This window comes from Astatotilapia calliptera, chromosome 23 (assembly GCF_964374335.1).
Source record: "Astatotilapia calliptera chromosome 23, fAstCal68.1, whole genome shotgun sequence".
Classification (NCBI taxonomy): domain Eukaryota; kingdom Metazoa; phylum Chordata; class Actinopteri; order Cichliformes; family Cichlidae; genus Astatotilapia; species Astatotilapia calliptera.
This window is the reverse complement of record NC_137443.1, coordinates 632,102-651,731: the sequence shown is the minus strand read 5'-3', so window position 1 is coordinate 651,731 and position 19,630 is coordinate 632,102. Positions and strand designations below refer to the sequence as shown.

The following is a 19,630-nucleotide window of genomic DNA, read 5'->3' as shown; positions in this document are numbered from 1 at the left end:
ATGGATGGATGGCTGGATGGATGGGTAGATGGGTGGGTGGCTGGATGGATGAGTGGGTGGATGGATGGATGGGTGGGTGGGGGGATGGGTGGATGAATGGATTGGTGGGTGGGTGGATGGCTGTTTGGATGGATGGATGGGTAGATGGGTGGGTGGCTGGATGGATGGGTGGATTCCCTGCTATGGTGAATCATGATCAGTTCTGATCAGCGGGAAGCACAAGCTCAGAGTTTACTGACCCTGGTTTCTGTAGCAGGGCTCTGGTGGAGTTTCTTGTTCGTCATTTTTGAGCTCGAGTACATTTGTAAAAGTACCACAGTGACCTCTCCTCTGTAAATAACTGAATAACAGGAAATACAGGGGTGGCATGGTTTGAGTAAATGCTTGCACAAGTTGTGAGTATGGGCGGAGCTCCTGACAAAGTGCTGCGATGTAATCCTGAATAAAAATGACCTTTTTCCTATCGTCTGTCTTTTCTCTGAGAGTTTGGTTACATAAATACGTTTTCTGATAAATAGTATTGTTAGTTGCTATACGTAATTACACACAAAACAATAGGGACACAAAACACGTGAAATATTTTTACTTTATAGGCATGTACACATACATGTGTTCTTCAGCATTTCAGAATTAAACAGTAAAACATTTTGAACCCACGTAGAAAAGCCAAGTTACTCTTATTTATTTTTCTTCTCCACCTGATCTCCAGTGCACGACTCGACCGTTCTGGACCAACCACACAAAGTAATAAAAGACCGTTATTCAACACGTATTCCTTGAAACAGGAATAATTGGCATCTTTTATGAAAAAAAGTTTCTTATATTAAATGTAGCCAGCAGCTGTCATTACAAGACAAACACAATGAAAAACCAAACACACTCTGTCCTCGTGTCAGTGAGCATCTTAGGCAGTGTTGTGCAGTGATTTATTACAACTAATGAACTAAACTGACTAAAGATGTTTCCCGTTTCACTTAAATATTCAACAAGACACTAATTATTCAGATGAGTCTCATTTTAGACTGAGAAAACAACAGTGCACCGCATATTTAAAAATATATTACAGTCATAGAAATACAAACTAATAAAAAGGGATAATGTGCTTAATATCATACTTGCCTGTACCATTTGTGAAGACACAAGTTAATATATGAACATACAGTGAAAATGTTGGTGTTTAAGTCTGTTGACCAAAGCAGTGAAACTTCACAGTTGAGTGAGATTACAGATACAAGCTGACGACATCGTGTCGCTCCAAACACACGGAGGCTGTGATTGGATCGAACGCCCAAGAACCAAAATGTAAACTCAAGGTTGAACGAGAAGCAGGAGGAAAAATCAAAATAACACAAAACGACATTGACCTTGCACTTCCAAAACAGTAGAAAAATAGAAATGTTCTGATCCAGAGGTCATTCAATAAATAACATATACAAGTGTTTGACTAAAGAAGGTGGCGCCATTCTGACGTTTCTACAACTCATCTTTGGGGTTGATGTTGAGACCTTGACCGAACACATGCTGCGTGTCCAGGGCCTGGACCACCTCGTCCGCCTGCAGTCGCTCCTGTAGCAGGAAACAGTTTGTCCAACACATTTATTAAACAGCACAAATTCGGTGAGATTTTTTTGTGTTTGTACATTTTTGGTTAAAACATTCTTCCTTTCCAAACGGTCCCAGTGATTTCTACCCGTATAACCAGTATCACACAGGATTACTTTTCATAATAAGTTGTTCTACTGTTGAGACTTTAATACAGCAGCATGTAATTAAGTACACAGTGATCACTGGCACATGACTCCTGCCTCTTAAGAGGTCCTGACATATCGACAGAACACCTGAACCTTTTCTTGATAGAACGACAACAAAGTGCACGAAACAAAGTGTCCAGCACTGAATCCTCTGACAGCGTCCTCCATTAGAAACTAAGGTAGTTTTTATTCTACCAACTGAGTAACAATGTGACACTGTTACAGTGTAACCAGTTACTTCTCTCAGTTTATTCTGCAAAGACGGTAACTAGACACTCCACCAGCAGATGTAGACAAAGAAGCTACGTTTTACCAGTTCTCTGTAGAGTGGGTTCAGGGTGAACCAGAGAGCCACAGCACACCTCTGTCCACTCGTAACGGCCTTCACGCCGTGTGGATTTTCCCCTCCTGATGAGAAACCTACCATTCTGCCACACTTTGGTTTCACTGATGCCTGAAGGGGACGACAGAAGGACAGATGTGAGGCTACGATGATCTTGTGATGTGAGCACAAAGCTGAAGATAAACAGTGACACTTAAAAATCATCAACTTCACACATTATTAGGATTTTAAAGTAAATATTATGTTCATGAGTTTTTGGGTTTCCAACGGTCCAGATCCTGCACACCATGCTGGGATATTCCAGCTTTCCAGCCATCAACTCTGTGAAACACCTTGTTGGTGCAAAAATACTCATGCTTGTCAGACTATGTTAGCATTTTAGACTCAGCTGAAAAAAAAAGGGCAACAATGTGTCCTTTGGCTGGTTTCAATTTAAAATGAGTTCCTTGCCAGGTTGTCTTTGAATGATTAATGTGTTAAATGGCTTAAACAAAAAAACATTCCTCTGAAAACTAGTGACAAAGCAGCCTGAAGAACTACTGCTCAAGAACATTTAACACGAACTTACAAGTAAACGTGTTTGGAAGCAAAACAAATAAAAGCTATGAAATCATCTTTGCTGGGCAAACTTCTCACCGTGACGGTTTTGGCATCCATTTCTGTAAATACGAACTCCCCTCCTTCAAAGTCGGCATTTAGATATAACAGTGCACTGAAACAAAGAAGGACATTGAAACAGGAACGTCTCACAGTATAAAACAAACCTCACAAACACTTTAGTCTGGATAAACCTCGTACCTGTAGTCTCTGTTTGTGTAAGCTGGAGGTTCCTTCCAGCACTCATTGGCATCAGGGTCCAACAAGCAGTTGTCAGCATGGATGGGATGGCTCAGGTCATTCCTGTGATCTTGCTGACCTAAGGGAAAAATGACAACACTGCTTTTCATGTGACGGTAAACGCAACAACCATCCATCTTCCTGGATATCCGGTTGTTCAGTCTGACACTAGCCGTGTCTGGGTCTAAACTCCGCTGCAGGTCCATATATCAAACGATCACTGTGGCATTACTGAGAGTTGAAAAACTGTCTAAAGTCTTTCATCTTTAATAAAATGATCAGCGTTCTGCTCTACCAGGTGTAACAATCGAGTTTAACATCCAGGCATCCATGAAAACGGAATTTATGACATTTAACAGAGTTAGAAGTTAGCAGGGAGTTAGCTCGCTAGCTTCTATCTAAATACAATATAGCATGTCCTGACTGCGGGGTTTTGGAAACAAATTCAAACGTACAGCTCTGCTATCACTTCCAGCATAAATGAAGACAGAAAACTAAACAGCAGTGACGTTTGTAGGGTTACTGAAGTTGGGCTAGCTGGTATATAATGATGTGCTACGTGACAGCTAGCGACACAGCTATGTTAGCATAATATAAACAAGCTAACTTTTTTTCCACCCGATAAAAGTTAGCGTGAGTGTTCTCGGTGGTCAGGAACAAATGTAATCACATGGCAGGATGCTGTAAAAGGACCAAACTTCAGCCAGGAGAACAACTGAGATAATCCATCCACAATACGAGGTTAGTCATTCATATACTGCTGCATGGGCTGGGCTGTAGTTACATCCTAAGGTTTTAAAAACTGAGCTTAAATAAATGATTAGCGGTAATAAAAGCCGAGGGAGGTCAACAGGGATCACTGACTGTTTTAGGAGCTTTTTGAGATTAAATAGAAGAAAATACAAAACATTAAACATGTTAACAACACAAAAGCCATATTAAACGCAGACTACTTTAGGCCCGGAAGTAGGATTCGTCGCGTCATCACTTAACGACCAGATTTGAAATCATTGGTGTGAAAGGCAGCATTTTATTTCCTTTACTAAACACTGGTTTTGGCATCAGCTGAAGACCTTTGATGGCTGTCCGGCACACCAGGTGTGTGTAGGAGAAGTGCAACGTGGAGTTTAGCACGAAATACGACTCGATGATTCGTCTCGCCCGCTCGCTGGTTTCGTAGAAGAGGCGAGCACTTCTCATTGGCACTCTGCCCTCAAAGCCGTGCTGGGAGGAGAGAGGGAAATTGTAAACGCCATCAGAGTGGAGGTAACCTAACAGTCCTGTTTACAGTTTATGAAGCTTGTCCTAACATTCATAACCAGACTGGAAATTAGAGACTTGTTTGTTTAGTGACCAGTGTTTACCTGCAGGGTTTTAAGCACACTGGCTCCTTCGAACTTCTCATTGGGAGTGTGAGGGGACATCCTGCCTTTGTAACCGTCTCCTGCCATCGTGACAGTCTTTAGGACAAGAATACAAAAACCACTTTAAATACAGTTTCACACACTGAGACAGAAACAAATGCACGATCTGTAAAACTGTCCTTACATGTGCCAGCTGTCTGAGCTCTGCACACTCTTCCTCAGATAAAACATGATCCAGCAGCACCCGCTGGGTCCCGTTCAAAGCCGCCGAGTTCTGCACCAGCTGCACGCCCTCGTACAACAAGGGGCCCCCTGCCCAGATCACAGCATGGGAAGAATGCAGACTGTTATCTCAGCCAGTGGTGGTCTTCATCCTTTTAGCTCCTCATTCTGCTGTGTTAGCACCAAACTTTACCTTCCTTGAGACTCTGCGGAGACGTGACGGTGACATTTTTCTTATGCGAGATGGGAACATACTCCATCCAGCCATCGGTGCCTGAGGGAACGCTGAATGTGGAGAGAACCTGGTGTGAAGATATCCACTCAGGAACAGCAGTACGAACATTTTCTGAATTTAAAGCTCACAACACAAATACTGGAACTGTGTTTAGCTTCGTAGACATCTCCACCTGCCTGGAGCTGGAACAAACCAGCGTGCCCTTTGAAGGTTTGACACACAGATTTAAAAACGTCCGTCTATAAAGCTGAGCGAGCGTGGCGAGGGCGAACCAGCACATGCCTTTAATCTAGAAACTTTGGATTTGTGAACTGAAGGCAGTCTTTTCATTACCAGACAAATATAATATAAACAAAAGGATGAATACACATCACGTTGTTTACAGTGTTTCACCTGTTTGAGTCATCTCTTCCACCTGTGCTCCTCCAGTAGTTCTGAAAGAAAAAGAGAAACTGTAAATGTGCATGTATTGTTACGTGTGGCGGCATGGCCAGCAGGTGGCGCTGTTAGCTGAGCAGATAGACGTGCAGCAGCCATGCCAGACACCTGTTACCCCTGCTTTGAATGAGCCAGCAGCAGCAGGGGCGCATTAAGGCTGCTACACACTCTGCAGGAGATCTGCTCTGCATCACAAACATACGGACTCACTTACCAACAACTGCTCGTTAAATTACAAACTAAATCTCCTTCATTTTTGGGGGAAAACAAAATTAAAGAACGTCGGTTTGTTATTAAGCACTCAAAGGCTGCTCCAGGGTTTAATAGCATAACTTACCCCTTCTGTGAATTCTGCACCCATGATTTTGCTGCCAATCAGAAGGAGCTTTAGTTCCTGTTTGTGCCTCCTCAGGTACCATGCAGCTTTCTGTTGAACAAAAAAGGATTTATGGTGAACAGAGTAAAGGAAAATGTCATCTGCATTGTTTTAACCTCTCTGAGGTTAAAACCCTGCTGTCGACTCACCTGATAACAACCAAACTAATTAGTTGCAAATTGTTTCTGTTTTAGTTCCACTTACTTTTCCAACCCTCGACTGCAGAGACACAACAACGGCATCAGATGGCAGCAAACAGTAAACATGTCTCACTTTAAACATTTGATTTATTTCTATGTTATAAATAATAAATAACGGTTTTATTTTGATCTCTCGTGCATAAAACACCTTCAGACAAAATTATTCATATTTTAATACGAGTCCTAGATAACTCAGAGGTCTGTCCATAATTTCTCCAAGCTCTAAAAGTCACAGGGTATTCCTCTTGTCCGTATGAAGGAAATGAGAATGAGACCGTGTTTCCTTTGGCTCTCTGCGCTTCAGTGCCAGGGCTAATGGTTGTGATGAACTCTGCTCATTTTCTCAGAGGGAAACTTTCCCTCCTCAGGGTAAGAAAAGAATAATATTGCAGTAACACAGAGAGCTGCTCTGCATTGAGGTGGATTGTATAAGATCTAAAGCTCCCACAGTGTCTCACACACTTCTGTGATTTTTTCCTCCTCCCGAGTGCCTAAGAAGCCAGACTCATCAGCGGGGAGGCGGTCGGACGTGGCACGGGACCCCGGACTCTGTAAACGAACTCTCCCCAAAAGAGGGAGAGGACACAGAAGAAGAGAGTCTGCGGCCCAGTGACTCTTCTGTAAACGGATGGGGATGGAAAGACAATACACACACACACACACACACACACACACACACTCACACACACACACACACACACACACACACACACACACACACACACACACACACACACACACACACACACACAGTGTCTCTAATGAATAACAGGCTTTAGGAGAAAAGCTGTTTACTTGGAGCTGGACTGAGGCAGCATTTCCCTCTTAAAGCAGCTGATCAGAGTTTAGGAAGAACAAACGCTCAGCGCACAAGTAGCTGATGAGCAGTAGTCAGCCTCTGCAGATTTCATTTTCACTAGCTTGCAGACATTTAGCCTTTAGTTACTCAGAATAACAATAAAAAAGATGGCAGGGGAAACTATGTTGCCGTAAACATTGCATGTCGATAGAGTGAAATGTGCCGAGTGCTGCCAGCTGGATGGAAAACGTACACGAGTGAAAAGCAAACTTGAAGAGGCAGCAGCTGCCAAGTGGCAAGTAGCTGCTTCATCCAAGACATACAGCAGGAGGGCCGCTGCCTCTCGTCTCCTCGGGTTTCCTTAAATCCACACTTTTCCTCTCCAGTCCCGGACGTCTCACGCCAACACTCCTGTTACATTACTGCACATCCATCTCAAGTGGAATCTTTAGCCTTTATTTAATCTTTACTGTTTCTTTGACGCACTTGCCAGTTACCTCAGCCTCATTCCTCTCAGCGCAGAAAGGTGTTTGAAAGAGTTTGTTCTCATAACTTAAAAGAAACCGCATAAAGCCCGGAGCGCCTCGATTAACCTGATTACACCGTCCAGCTTTGAGTCTTTGAAAAGAGGGAAAAGAACAAGCAGAATCACGTCTGCAGATAATTAAGAAGTACCGGCGGCGATCAGTGCTACCCCTCAGCCTCCTAGTGATGCACATATGGGATGAATTTCAAAATCCTACGTCACCTTGTTCCCCAGTTATCGCATTCACAAGATTTTCAGGAAACATCACCTCTGACCTTGAGGTCAGAGGTCACTGAGACTCGAACTTTGTGTCCACGCCACCTGCCTTCCAGTCGCTTCAGTGAAATCTTCTCAAATGACTTGTTGGTGTTTTATTTGCATTTTTACTTTCATCGGTAAAACTTCCATCTTTACATACGAACTCAAACAAACAGAGGCCAAAACAAATGATCGCAGCTCTCTCATGCAACATCCTGCATATTCGAGCAGTAACGTAGCCGGGCACAGACACTAAACACACTCGACACGTTGCTCTTCTTATGAAGTTTAATTTAGAGGCCCATTCACTAAATTCATCTGGTGTCTTCACGTCCAAACACATCAGCTCCTTACCTCTCGTGGCTCAGCATCATGTCCCAGCTCCTCTCTGTAGTAATCGGCATTTTCCTTCATGAACTCCTCTCCCTCGTGGAACAAAAGGTAGGTGAGGGCGCACTGCAGCGCCTCCTCCAGCCTGCCCGCTGCAGAGAGACACACAAAGCAAATGAAGGAGTTTTATCTTGGAGTTTCCACAGGAGTAGACTGTATCATGCATGTCACACATGTGCAAAGTGTGTACCGAGTGTTTTGTGAAAGGACTGGAGTATGTGAGTATATGAGACCCATGTGTCACAGCTGACGTTCCAAAACTCTCATTACAAACAAAGCCAAAGGTTGACGTAGTGGAGACGGCGCACACACAGGCTCAGGTTGCTACAACAGAAGGAGACCAGCGCCCGTCACCGAGCGCTTCCTGAGACGTCTGCGAGCACAAACGCACTCCTGACGAGAGGCTGAAGGTTAACCAAAGCTCTCCTACCTCTGCTGCAGTTTATTATCTCCTCCCAGGCGTCAGAGTGTGGAGCTTTGAGAAAATGCCACTGACGTGTTTAGGAAAAAGCTGCAACGGTATGAGTCCTGCTGGTGCTGAGGAGTGAAACAGCAGGAGGTCACAGGCAGCGACGTTCCTGCCTCGCAGGCAACAAGCACCTGCCTTAAACTTCCAACCTTTAACAGGATGTTAGCGCGAGCGCTCCGCGCATGAACTTTTTATCGAGAAAACAATGTCGGACAAAAGTTCAAACTTTTTAAGTCTGATTTTTGAGTCATTCCCATTATTATCACACCCACACTCAGACCCACTGATCCACGATTCCTTATTGGAGCCACATGTTTACAGGTCATCACGATAATCAGTGATGTCACAACTCCTCAGCGCCATCTTTTCCCGTCTACGCGTTGTTGCCGTGCCAACACTTCTGTGCTGAACTCTTCACTCCCTCGTTTAGATGTTTTCACACTCGCGCGCACCACAGAGCACCAGCATCAGGTTCAGCCACGCCGTTGATGCTCGTGATACAAGGTGAGACTCGACCGGCGTGCCGATCCACTCGTCTGCAGCTCTTTGTGGTCGTGGGGCCTTCGTGTACACACATGTCTGTGTTTGTGTGGGCGTTGGACTCATGGGTGGATCCATCTTCATAATTGTGCAGTCAGACTGAGCTTCACACAGACAGTGTCTGAAAGTATTGTGCAGTCACCATTTTTTTACACTAAAGAACAACCTACCTTTGAAGTAGGCAAACTGAAGGTAATCGTAGTGCAGAGGCAGGTAGTTCTCCATAGGTGAGAGGCGGCCGGGTCGAGTGGCGAGGTCTCTGACACACTCGTGCTCGCAGTGCAGCACCTGAGTGAAGTGATCTGCAAACAACGAAAGATCTCAGAGCTGGTCTTTGATTTGAGTTTAGCATAAATTCCTTCTGCTGTGAGACGAGGACGTGACTCTTCCAGGCAGGTAACCACGGGGTCGTGCAGAGAACGAACTCTCATGTTGTTGCTTTATATGTTCATAGTTCCAGAAACTGAAAAGATGTTTGACAATAGGCCTGAAAGAAGCCGCAGGAGGGATCCTGTTACAGGATGTCCTGTGTTCAAAGTGCACAGACACGCCATAAATGCACTCCAACATACACACATAACAAACTTCATGTTATAGTTACTGCAACTCATACAGATGGTATGAGACCAGATCTGGGATTTACGCACATTAAAGGCAGACTTTCAGCTGGTCTAATGGAAAAGAGCCCGAGCTCATCTCAGGGCAGATACTTCATCAAAACACTGACGAGTCCCAGTAAAGTCTAATCTAAAACACAGAACATCTGAGAACTTTCCGAGTCCAAATTTGGAAAATAACTGGATAAAAACGTTGATGAATAAATGAAAAAGGTTCTCGCAGTTTCCAGTCTTGGCAGATCTTTGTAGAATGAAACATTAATGGAAATTCAAAAAACAAGGCTGTTGATCCCTGAGAGGAGAGCCAGCAGAGCTCGATGAGCGTGCTTTATGAGGACATGTGCTCATCGTTTATGTGCAAGTATACTGAGGCGATGTCTGAGCAGCTGCAGCAGCGCTTTCCTTACTCTCTCGCAGGAGCAAAGGTCGGATCTGAATCATGCAAAGGGATTTGACTTTCTGGGTCAGTGAAGGAGAAAGTAATCCTTTAAAACTCCCGTATATGCGAGTCATGTTGCGCATTATGACGATCGCAGCCTGTGCCGTGGCAGCGCTGTGGAAAATGAGCCTCCAACTGTAAGTAAAACAAAGCCTCTCAGCGTTTATGCATCCTGGATACGACTAACCTGCAGCTACTGCTCAAACTCAAAAACTCTTACAATAATAATAATGATAATAACACCCTGCCCAGTCACAGTGTAATATAATAATACTAAAATTATAACTGTGATCTGGTTCAACAAGATCATTAAGGTCTACAGAAACAACACAAACTGACAGCAGTATGTGAAGCATGAGATAAATGCCTGTTATTTATCCAGCTCATTAAAAACGTTTGAACAATATTTTGTGATGAAGCTATGCGGTTAACCTTTCGCCAGCTGTCAGTGTGATGGACGCCAGGCTGCCAGTGACCTTTGGAGTTGAACTGAGAGACGCCATTAGGGAGATAAAGTTGTGTAAATTACACTAACTTTCATTTTTGTGCTTAAAATCCCCCAAAACTGTCGACGGGAAAAACACTGAACCGTTTAAAAAAGCTTATCTCGTGGTGTGTTCAGGTACAAGAATAAAAGCTCCTAAAAGTCAGCTTCACAACACGTTTCCTTTTATCTGTCACACCTCGAGTCTCAGCTACAGAAACCTTCATATTCTGAATGAATAAAAACCAAAACACATCCAATAATTGCATGGATGTCACTACAATTTTAGTTAATGAGCCCAGGCATGTAGTAACTAATGCTCCTTTAAGCAAAGACGCCAAGAACAACGATCGCAGCAGTGGAATGAGGTGACGGGAGAGAGAGCTGGCCTGGGTTCAGGCCGTTTCTGCCAAACATGGTTATGAAGCATGTCGACTGCCTCCCAGAGCTAACCGCACAGCTCTGCTAATAATTCTGAACAGACTCAACTAAACTGGGATTTATTGGGACTCTTAAACATGCAGCTCAAACTCGACTCTGACTGGTGCAGACAGACGTGCCATAGCTTTTGACTTTGAGAGACACGTGAGAGAAGACGTGACCTCGGTTCTGGATCTCAACTGCTTTCTTTTGTTTGCTTACTGCAGTGAAAAGCGGGAGAGCAAAGCAAAGGTCAAAGGGCAGACTGGAACCCAGACGCCTCCTCGACAGAGCGCCTGATTTCTTACCTGATACGACTTCATGGAGGCTGTAGCGGTATCGGAGGTGATCTTGGCCCTCAAACTTCTGCGGGCCTTGGCACAGCGCCCGACAGTCCACGTCTGCCTTGTAGTATTCCACCAACGCCTCCTCAAAGAGAGCAGCCGCTCCTTCGTAGTCGCCTTTATCGTACAACTGCACTGCCGCTGTGAAGGAGCGCTGCGACAGGAGGCGATAACCAAGACAAAAACGATTTCAGCCATATAGTCGCAGAGCAATATGATTCCCATAATGATGACAGCTGGTGAACGTCACGTTCTGCCGCTGAGGAAGGGCGGGGCAGCACATGCTTCAGCAGAAACACTTGGGACTCATCCACAGTTAAAACTTTGAACTGAAGCACAAGTTTCACTCAGTGAGACACTCAGAGGCAGCTTCACCACAGCTGCCACTGAGATGTTTCCAGTCATTAAACTGCAAGCACCATTAACACAAAGCCCCTTCAAACAGGAAGCGCCGCTTCCCATGGTTTCCAACTTTTGGAAAGAAGCAAAGTAGGAAAAGTGAAACCTCGGGCAGAAATGCTTTTTGTATTAAATTCAGTACACGTGGTTTATGAAGATGCATCAGGACATGAAACCCAAATAAACTGAAATGTCTGACAGATTAAGGTTTTGTGTCTTGCCTGGTGAGGCCGGGCTTCTCGGTCCACAAAGTGAGTTTCCTCGACGCCCTGCAGGTTTTTGTACTGCTCCAGGTCCCGGCCCATCTCCACATGCTCTGGATTGGCCTGGAAGTAGGTGTGAGCCGCCTCTGCAGCCTTGTCGGGCCGCTGCAACTGGAAATAAAAAGAGCATAGACAGAAAGAAAAAGGGGTTATTGAAATAGTCGTGTCAGCAGAATTAAGAACTTAAAGTTTGTGACGGGCATTTTTGGAGCAAACTACAGTAGAATTCAGACAATAAATTTATCTTCATGTTTGCAGCATTAAACAGATGGACAGCTCTCTGTTATCCATAAGCTGACGTGCTATACCTGGAAAGAATCTGCAGCCGTTCTTCTGAAGCATCTGCCCGAAGAAACAGATTACTTTCCTAAAATGTTTGGCATCGATTTTTGAACTCATAAAATAATCATTTGTACAGTGTTTCTTCCTCACTCAAACTCAAATGCATCCAAGGTGCTCGTCTGCCATAAAGCAGCAACACGGGGGGGCAAGCACACGCTCAGCATGTGCAGGAGCTGAAGCAGCAACGCTGCACCTGAACAACTGCTGCCCATAAAGCCAAACAACGAGAGGTTTAGACATTCAACGAGACGAACATTTGGGCGTGACCACTGATGCTTTTTACCTCTAGTTCTCCATCGCCCGCTGAAGTTCAAAGCAAGCACAAAATAGGAAAGAGAGAGACTTTATTGCCCGACAGGCTAATAAGAGTATTTCAGAAGCTGCTGACCAAACAACAATCAAGCTGATAGGAAGGAATCAACCAACGAATATAGAAGAGCATCTGTGAACACACACCACACTGAATCCTGAAGCAGCCACAGAGCCCACCGAGTGCTGAGCCAACAACAGGAAACTCGGTACCAGATTGGAGAAGAGAGGAAACTCGCTGCCGGTCTGCTGGCTCTCGGTGGGCTGAGGATTTGATGTAAACGATGTGAAAACCTGGATCCCTGTATCAATAACTCCTGCTGGTGTAATGATGTGGGGGATTGAACACTTTGGGCCGCTCAGTACTAAGGCAGCACTTGGTTACTGTTACAAACCAAGTCCATCCCTCTGCGACGGTGGGGCTGGTTGAAGCCACGCTGGGCTCAGCATATATTAAGCTGCTTTTTTTAGATGTAACCTTTACAAAACACCGCTGCTGGCTCCGGCCTCAACCGAACAGCAACAAACCAAACAAACGGATCAGGGGGAAGATTAAGGGCATCTTGAGCAATTTGAATTCCAACGTTTGCCCTTTTCATCTCTAAAACGACCCACACGGTTTGTAAAAGTCGGCTATCAGGACGCGCCTGGTGCCTTTCAGATTAGATAGTCATCGCGTTCAAGCCTCAACACGGACACATTTCTCTCTGCAGCCAACTCTGTATACAGTCAACAAACAAAAGGGCTCTAAACACCAGCCTGCATTGGATCTGGTTCACTGGATGTCACTCTGTTTGAACTCAAACATGATAAGTGCCTGCAGGTTTTAATCTGCCGTTCTGTTGGATGGCTATAAACACGCTACCAACAAAGCCAAAACTGAGCGATAAAGAGCTTCGAAATTCAAATGAAGTGCTCGACAGTGACCGAACTGTAGGCAGAAGCAGCCGAGTAGAGAGCAGAACGATTACAAGAGAACAAAACACAGAAAGGTGAAAGTTGACAAGGTTGGAGACGATGTCGGCTGCGTATCCCCTGGAAGGCTGCTCAGCAGCAGAGCCATCTGACGCTAATTGTCTCAATCCATCATGTCGCCAACAGGTGCAAATTTAAAGCAGACCCCAGTATGTCGGACTGACAAAAACAGAACTCCACACACGCCAACCCCTCATTTGACCACCAGGCACCGATTCATGTTTGCCAGTAAAAAGGCATTTGTTACAGTAAAGGTCTCGCTTTGTGCTCCTTTGTTCTTTATTAGATAAAGTTCGGGAAAGTCCACATGTATGCACGGATATCCTTTCCTGCAGGGACCTTAATGCACAAACTCACATGCTGAAGATAGACAAACAGAGACGTCTTTGTGTTTTCTGTGGGGGATAAAATCTTCCAAGAAGTGTACATCATGAAAGCTGCAGTGGCCTGCTCTGATGGAAGAAGCAGAGCCACAAATAATGAATTTCTTTTTGAAGAATCCCTCCCCGTCTGTCTGACGGCCAGCTGGACATGCTGGGTTAGTCCTGAGAGTGAAGCAGCATTCCTGGACTGAAGACACGAACACAACTACGATAAGACCGAGGTGTCTTCGACACGTTCCTGATGAAGTTCAGAGGTTTAAGATAAGGAATAAGATCAGATGGTTGATAAGTAGATGAGAACGTGTGTTCTGAAGATCAAGATCAGCTTCTTATTTTAAAAAAGCATGGATGATCTTTGTGGCACGAGTTTGGCTACCAGCCCACTCCTGCTGCAAACACTGGGAACTCCACATTTTAACTCAGCGTAACATAAAACGTTTGAAAGCTTTTGAAAACCACACAGGAAGAAACGGAAACATCAAATTTACACAACCACGACGTGCACATACATGCACGATGACGAGTAATGCAACCTTCGCTGGAGTGCACGGTCTGAAGTGGACCAGAGGGAGGAGCTGATGGCACAGCACACGCTGCTGCGTTCGAGATACAACATTCTCCTTTAAGACACTGTTGTCAGCTCTGATCATCTGCTTTGTGCACAGTACCAGCAGGTCACAGCAGCTTGGTACACAGTACAGCCACCTATTCTCTCCCCAGCTGCTAACATACATTCACAGGGACGACATGGCTCAGGGCTCAGGGCCTGCTTTACCAAGGCAGGAATCATTCCAGCCAATCAGACACAGCACACAGTGCGAGGACCCCTGCACACTCAGGACTAAATATACTGTTCATTAGCAAATAGCAAAGTTTAATAGTGCCGGAGGTCATCAGTCTGAGATGCTCGCTACCATTTTATGGAGAGATAAAACAAAGTATTTCTGAGAGTCGGTGTACTGACTCAAACTGCGAAACCCCCAAGTGAGTCCAAGCTGGAAGCTTCTGCATTGAAAACACATGTTCATATATCAAACACTCCCTCAGCATGACGGAGCCCGAATCAATCACGGCTGTGGGATTTCCATCACGCTATTCGGCCGAACGTTCGGCATAAAGACAGTCATGTGTAGGTAAAGCCAACTGATGTTTTATTAGCAGCAATATTTCTGCATGTGGTGCAAATATTGCATCGTTGGTATCACTTCTGACTACACTCAGACTAAATGCTGAAACAATTCATTTTTTGCTGACCGTGCAAATCAAGCACCTGACTGCAGCAGATGGCCCCGCCCCTCCCGGAGCCTGGTTCTGACGGAGGTTTCTTCCTGTTAAAAGGCAGTTTTTCCTTCCCACTGTCGCCACAGTGCTTGCTCACAGGGGGTCATATGATTGTTGGGATTTTCCCTGTATGTATTATTGTAGGGTCGACCTTACAGTATAAAGCACATTGAGGTGACTGTTGTGATTTGGGGCTGTATAAATAAAGCTGAATTGAATTGCAGTGTCGTCCTCACTCGTGCATGAAACAACACATTTCCCACACGTGGGACTAATAAAGGTTATCTTATCTTAAACCAGAGACATTACAGGCAAATGTTACAGGCAGACTTTCTGATGGTAGTTTCTTTTCCTGTCAAACAAACGATTGCAACTGTGAAAACTGACGGATTTTAAATGAGTTAGCCATATTACACGTATTCATTTGATTGTTAGAAAACTGCACTGTCAGTCACAGTGAACAGAGTTCAGCTTTCACTCTCTCCAAAACAACACAGCAGGAATATTTTTCCTGTGCATTTAAAACTCAGTTTCTGCCACAGAAAGCAAATCTTATGATGTACAAGATGTAAACTGTGCTGACTTTCTCCTCCCTCGTGAATTTCAAAGCCGCACCTGTAGAGATGAATAAGCACCAGTCAGTGTGTCCAGCCTTGAAAAGAGCGACCTGTGTACGAGCTGCTGGACCGCCCTGCCACTCAGAGACGTGCTCTTGATGTGGGAACGTGTTAGTGCCAAGTTAAATGTGCATTTGCATGCTTTTCTCCTCTGGGGCTGCACCTTCCAGTCAAAAGTATGCAGATAGGTGTGGGCTGGCGCTGAAGACGCAGTGATGATGTGACACAGTGCACACATGGCAGCGCTACAAGTTCCTCTGCACACAGTTCTGAACAGCTGAGAGATGAGCAGTCTTTATAAGCTTCTAGATACCAAGAAGTTTGAGCTTTGAGAGTGTTACACAGATTTTAGTGTTTATGTCAAAAGTAGGGGCAGGAAAAGCTGCAGGATAGTAACAATTTCAAGATTATAGTGCACAACTCCTCTCCTATTCCACTTCTTCTTGCAAAGGTTTCAAACAAACTCCTCCCAAAATGTTACAGCTTTGAAACTTGAGGGTATGCAGGCTGAACACGGCGTTATTTTTCTGCCACTATTCTGAGCGCACGTAAAAAAAGTTTGGTTTTGTGGCACAAATATAACGGTGTAGAGAAAGAGTTGAGCGCGAACGGGCAGAAATGTTGAGAGCGTGAGCAACACATTGTGAGCGAGCGCAAATGCAAAAACTGAGCGAGAGGGGCTGCTGTTGTGTGTGTGTGTGGATAATAGCAAATACTGAAATACATTTTTTGTACGCAGCAATGAATTTTGTTCACTCAAATTCAGCTTTTCTTTGCTCGAAATAAATTTCTCCTCAAAATGCAACACTTGCACCTGCAAAGTTTGTTCACGTGCGCTCAGAATAGTGGCACAAAAATAACGCCATAGGCTGAAAGGCGTCGCTGCTGTATGCTTCAGCCACTCAGTGAAACTGCAGTTTGTGTGCATCTGTCCTGATAGAATTAGAATAGAATAGAATTCAACTTTATTGTCTTTGCACATGCACAGGTACAGGGCAACGAAATGCAGTTTGTGTGCATCTGTCCTGATAGAATTAGAATAGAATAGAATAGAATAGAATAGAATTCAACTTTATTGTCATTGCACATGCACAGGTACAGGGCAACGAAATGCAGTTTGCATCCATCCAGAAGTGCTTTAGTGATATAGATATATTACAATATATATTAGCAATAATATAGATATGTGAGTATATTACAGAAATGGGTCTATTATGGTATGTTATAATGTACACGTATGAAGTATGTTGTGAATATTCTATAACTATAAGTATGTACAGGCTGTAGTGAGTACAAGCTATGTACAGGATATGAACAGGATATAAATATGAAAAACTATACAGAATATGAAATAAATAACTTTACAGAATCTGAGATATACAGCTATACAGAAATGGGAACTATGCAAGTTGTAAACAGTTGTAGAATTAAAAATTATCGTATTGTACAAAATGATTATTTACACAGAGCTATACAGATCTTTAGGATATGAAAATGTCAGTACCTCGGTTTATCTGCCAGATGCAGATATGAAACGCCGTCATAGTTGGCAGGAGACGAGTCAGTCATGGTTCAAAATACGTCTCCTTACCAGGGTTGTAATGGCTCAGCAATGGCTGGCTCTAGCAGATCAATAATAAACGAGGACAGGACTGGGATTGGTCTCACCTGGTGAAGAAACCTGCACACACCTGCTGACTCTTAAGGCTTTTTACTGCCAGTGAAAGCTGCTGCAGCTATACTGAGTGAAAACTTGACACCGGTGCCTGCAAGAGAAACCCACCGTGGGAAAATGTGTCCAAATGGATGATCGCCTCCGATGAGGCGAGCGCATGCTTCCTTCTGCTTTGCTTCAGAGGTCACCAGCGAGCGCTTTGATTGATAATTCAAGCGTGGAAGGAAGTCTGGAAAAGACCTCGTGTTTGACGCTTTCAGTGCCCGTTTTGAGACCACGTGCCAACATTAACAGGAATGAAGCCCATTTTTAAAAAACACAAACTTTAACAGAAACATATTACAAAGCTTGCTTTTGATTCACGCGACTCTAATTGGCAAGGAAAATGTTGTTACACCTACACATTAGCCTTTCCATCTCGCACACTTAAGTCTTTGAATCTCTGGAGCTTTGATGGACAAAACATTGCTTCAGTAGGAGCTAGCTGGACACACGGCCACATAATGTCTTTACTGTGTGAGGAGGAGTGACCGAGCCGCACCTTCATCTCAGCTACACCAAGGCTTGACTTTTTTTGCTCTACTGATATAATCAAAAAGCCCAACACATTATTTGGACTCCAGCTCAGTTTTTCCATGCTAGCGAGGAAAGCAGCCAGACGCTCAAGGTGCACATGAAACACGGCTAACGCATGAAGCACACGCTGTGGGAGAAGACAAAAAAGAAAAGTGGGCCAGTGGAACTTTTCCTCTGAGTGATGTCATGGTTAAAGTGGTCTGCTTTGATCTGCTCCATCCTCCTCCTCTCTCATTTGTCCATTCCTGCTGACAGATCTGCACAGTGGCCTCTTTCTGCCCGTCCTTGACCCTCCCCGTCCTCGGCCCAGCATGTGCTGATCTAATAAGGTCACGCCAAAGGAATTCCTAAATAAACCCTCACCGCTGCTAAAAAGCCTCTTTCATTCCACCCATCAAGATAGGAGTCCCGTGTTTCTTCCTGAAAGTGCCTCAGACTGTACACTGAAGACAAAACAGCAGTAGATAATAACGCCACTGTTCAGCAGCGAGCTTCAGACACGTGTTGTGAAACTGCTGGCTGTCCTTAGAGAGCGAGGGGAGGGTGAGCGTAAGCGACCACAGTGGTCTGAACTCATAATGTACAACAGGCGCTCATGATCCAGAATCTCATTAGCTATCCAAACATAACGAGTCCATGTATGAGCTCAAGTGGATCAGACAACCTGACCTGAGGCGGCTGGAATCTGCAGGCATGTCTGGGCTGCGACTGACGACACCGGGCTGCAGGGGGAGCATCATTCCCTCCAACTTCAGCGACATCCAAGGAAAGACTTGCAGGAATGCCAAGACAACCTGACTTTCCCTGTAAGCTATGCTGACGCCACCACATGAGCTACTGTATCCTTGGACAACCATCACACTCTTTCCCACGTCAGATCGTGCTTCCCGGGCAGCGTCAGGGAACACAGGACCGACTTTGTGTGGAAACGTTAAAGAAAACATTAGGTGCAAATGTTTGAAGCAGTGCAGACGGGGTGGAAAATCACCCATGATGTCTTTCTCCTTCCCCCTCCTCCCAACACCTTCCTCACATTCCCTCCTGCCTGAAACACAATAACACGCTCTCTTCTTCCAGGGAGAAACAGGCCAGCTTAGCCAACGTCTTTATTTGGTTATTATCCCGCAATCTCACACTCCATCGGTTTTCATCCACATAAAAATAGGTGCCTCTTTCCCAAACTGGAAAAGTGTTGACCAGTCCAAGAAGTGTGAAAACAGTCTTGTCTGTTGCTTTGTGTAGATCTTTTTTTAGACCCTGACAGAAACAGGAGCCCGTGAACGAAGTGCCACCGGCCCAGCTTTCTCAGCAGCTTCTACCATGTTGCACGGGATTCAAGGAACTTACTTCAGCTTTTACTCTCCCACAAGATTAAAGGGGAAACGTTCGGTATGTAAGAGTTTAAAAAAAGCTTTACATTCACACAGGTGGAAACCTACACACAGAGGTTATGGGTAACATGAGCTGACTAATCCCAGCATGCAGCGCTGCAAATGAAACAGGCTGACGCAGCCGAGGATCAAACTCGTCCTTGGAGTTGGTGAGAAAGAGACGAGATGTCACAATAACCTCTGAAAGCTGTTTGCTCTCATCTTATCTCTCTCTGAATAACCACAGAGCGAGGAATCCTCCATTTTGGAGGATGTTTTGAGAAACGGCACATTTAAACACACTGCATGCCAATCAGGCTCAGGGGTCAAAGGTCATTTCCAGATGTGGCGTTTGTGTGTCAAAGCTAAAATAAAGACAAATGTTGAG

General features: G+C 44.7%; 1 protein-coding gene across 3 annotated transcripts in view; it reads right to left on the bottom strand.

The window, feature by feature from the left end:
• Nucleotides 1–568: 568 nt before the first annotated feature.
• p3h2 (prolyl 3-hydroxylase 2) overlaps nucleotides 569–19,630 on the bottom strand; it is a 44,563-nt gene continuing 25,501 nt past the window's right edge. For 2 of the 3 annotated variants that reach the window (XM_026158504.2, XM_026158507.2), the window contains exons 2-15: nucleotides 11,673–11,825; nucleotides 11,017–11,206; nucleotides 8,919–9,050; nucleotides 7,704–7,831; nucleotides 5,528–5,617; nucleotides 5,146–5,186; nucleotides 4,711–4,802; nucleotides 4,480–4,607; nucleotides 4,296–4,391; nucleotides 4,005–4,155; nucleotides 2,893–3,010; nucleotides 2,731–2,806; nucleotides 2,065–2,205; nucleotides 569–1,566 (exon numbers count right to left, since the gene is read on the bottom strand). In XM_026158504.2, the coding sequence (XP_026014289.2) occupies nucleotides 1,474–1,566; nucleotides 2,065–2,205; nucleotides 2,731–2,806; nucleotides 2,893–3,010; nucleotides 4,005–4,155; nucleotides 4,296–4,391; nucleotides 4,480–4,607; nucleotides 4,711–4,802; nucleotides 5,146–5,186; nucleotides 5,528–5,617; nucleotides 7,704–7,831; nucleotides 8,919–9,050; nucleotides 11,017–11,206; nucleotides 11,673–11,825 (1,629 nt within the window). In that variant the 3' untranslated portion in view covers nucleotides 569–1,473. The remainder of the gene's footprint in view (nucleotides 1,567–2,064; nucleotides 2,206–2,730; nucleotides 2,807–2,892; nucleotides 3,011–4,004; nucleotides 4,156–4,295; nucleotides 4,392–4,479; nucleotides 4,608–4,710; nucleotides 4,803–5,145; nucleotides 5,187–5,527; nucleotides 5,618–7,703; nucleotides 7,832–8,918; nucleotides 9,051–11,016; nucleotides 11,207–11,672; nucleotides 11,826–19,630) is intronic. The other variant, XM_026158505.2, reaches the window with a different exon arrangement.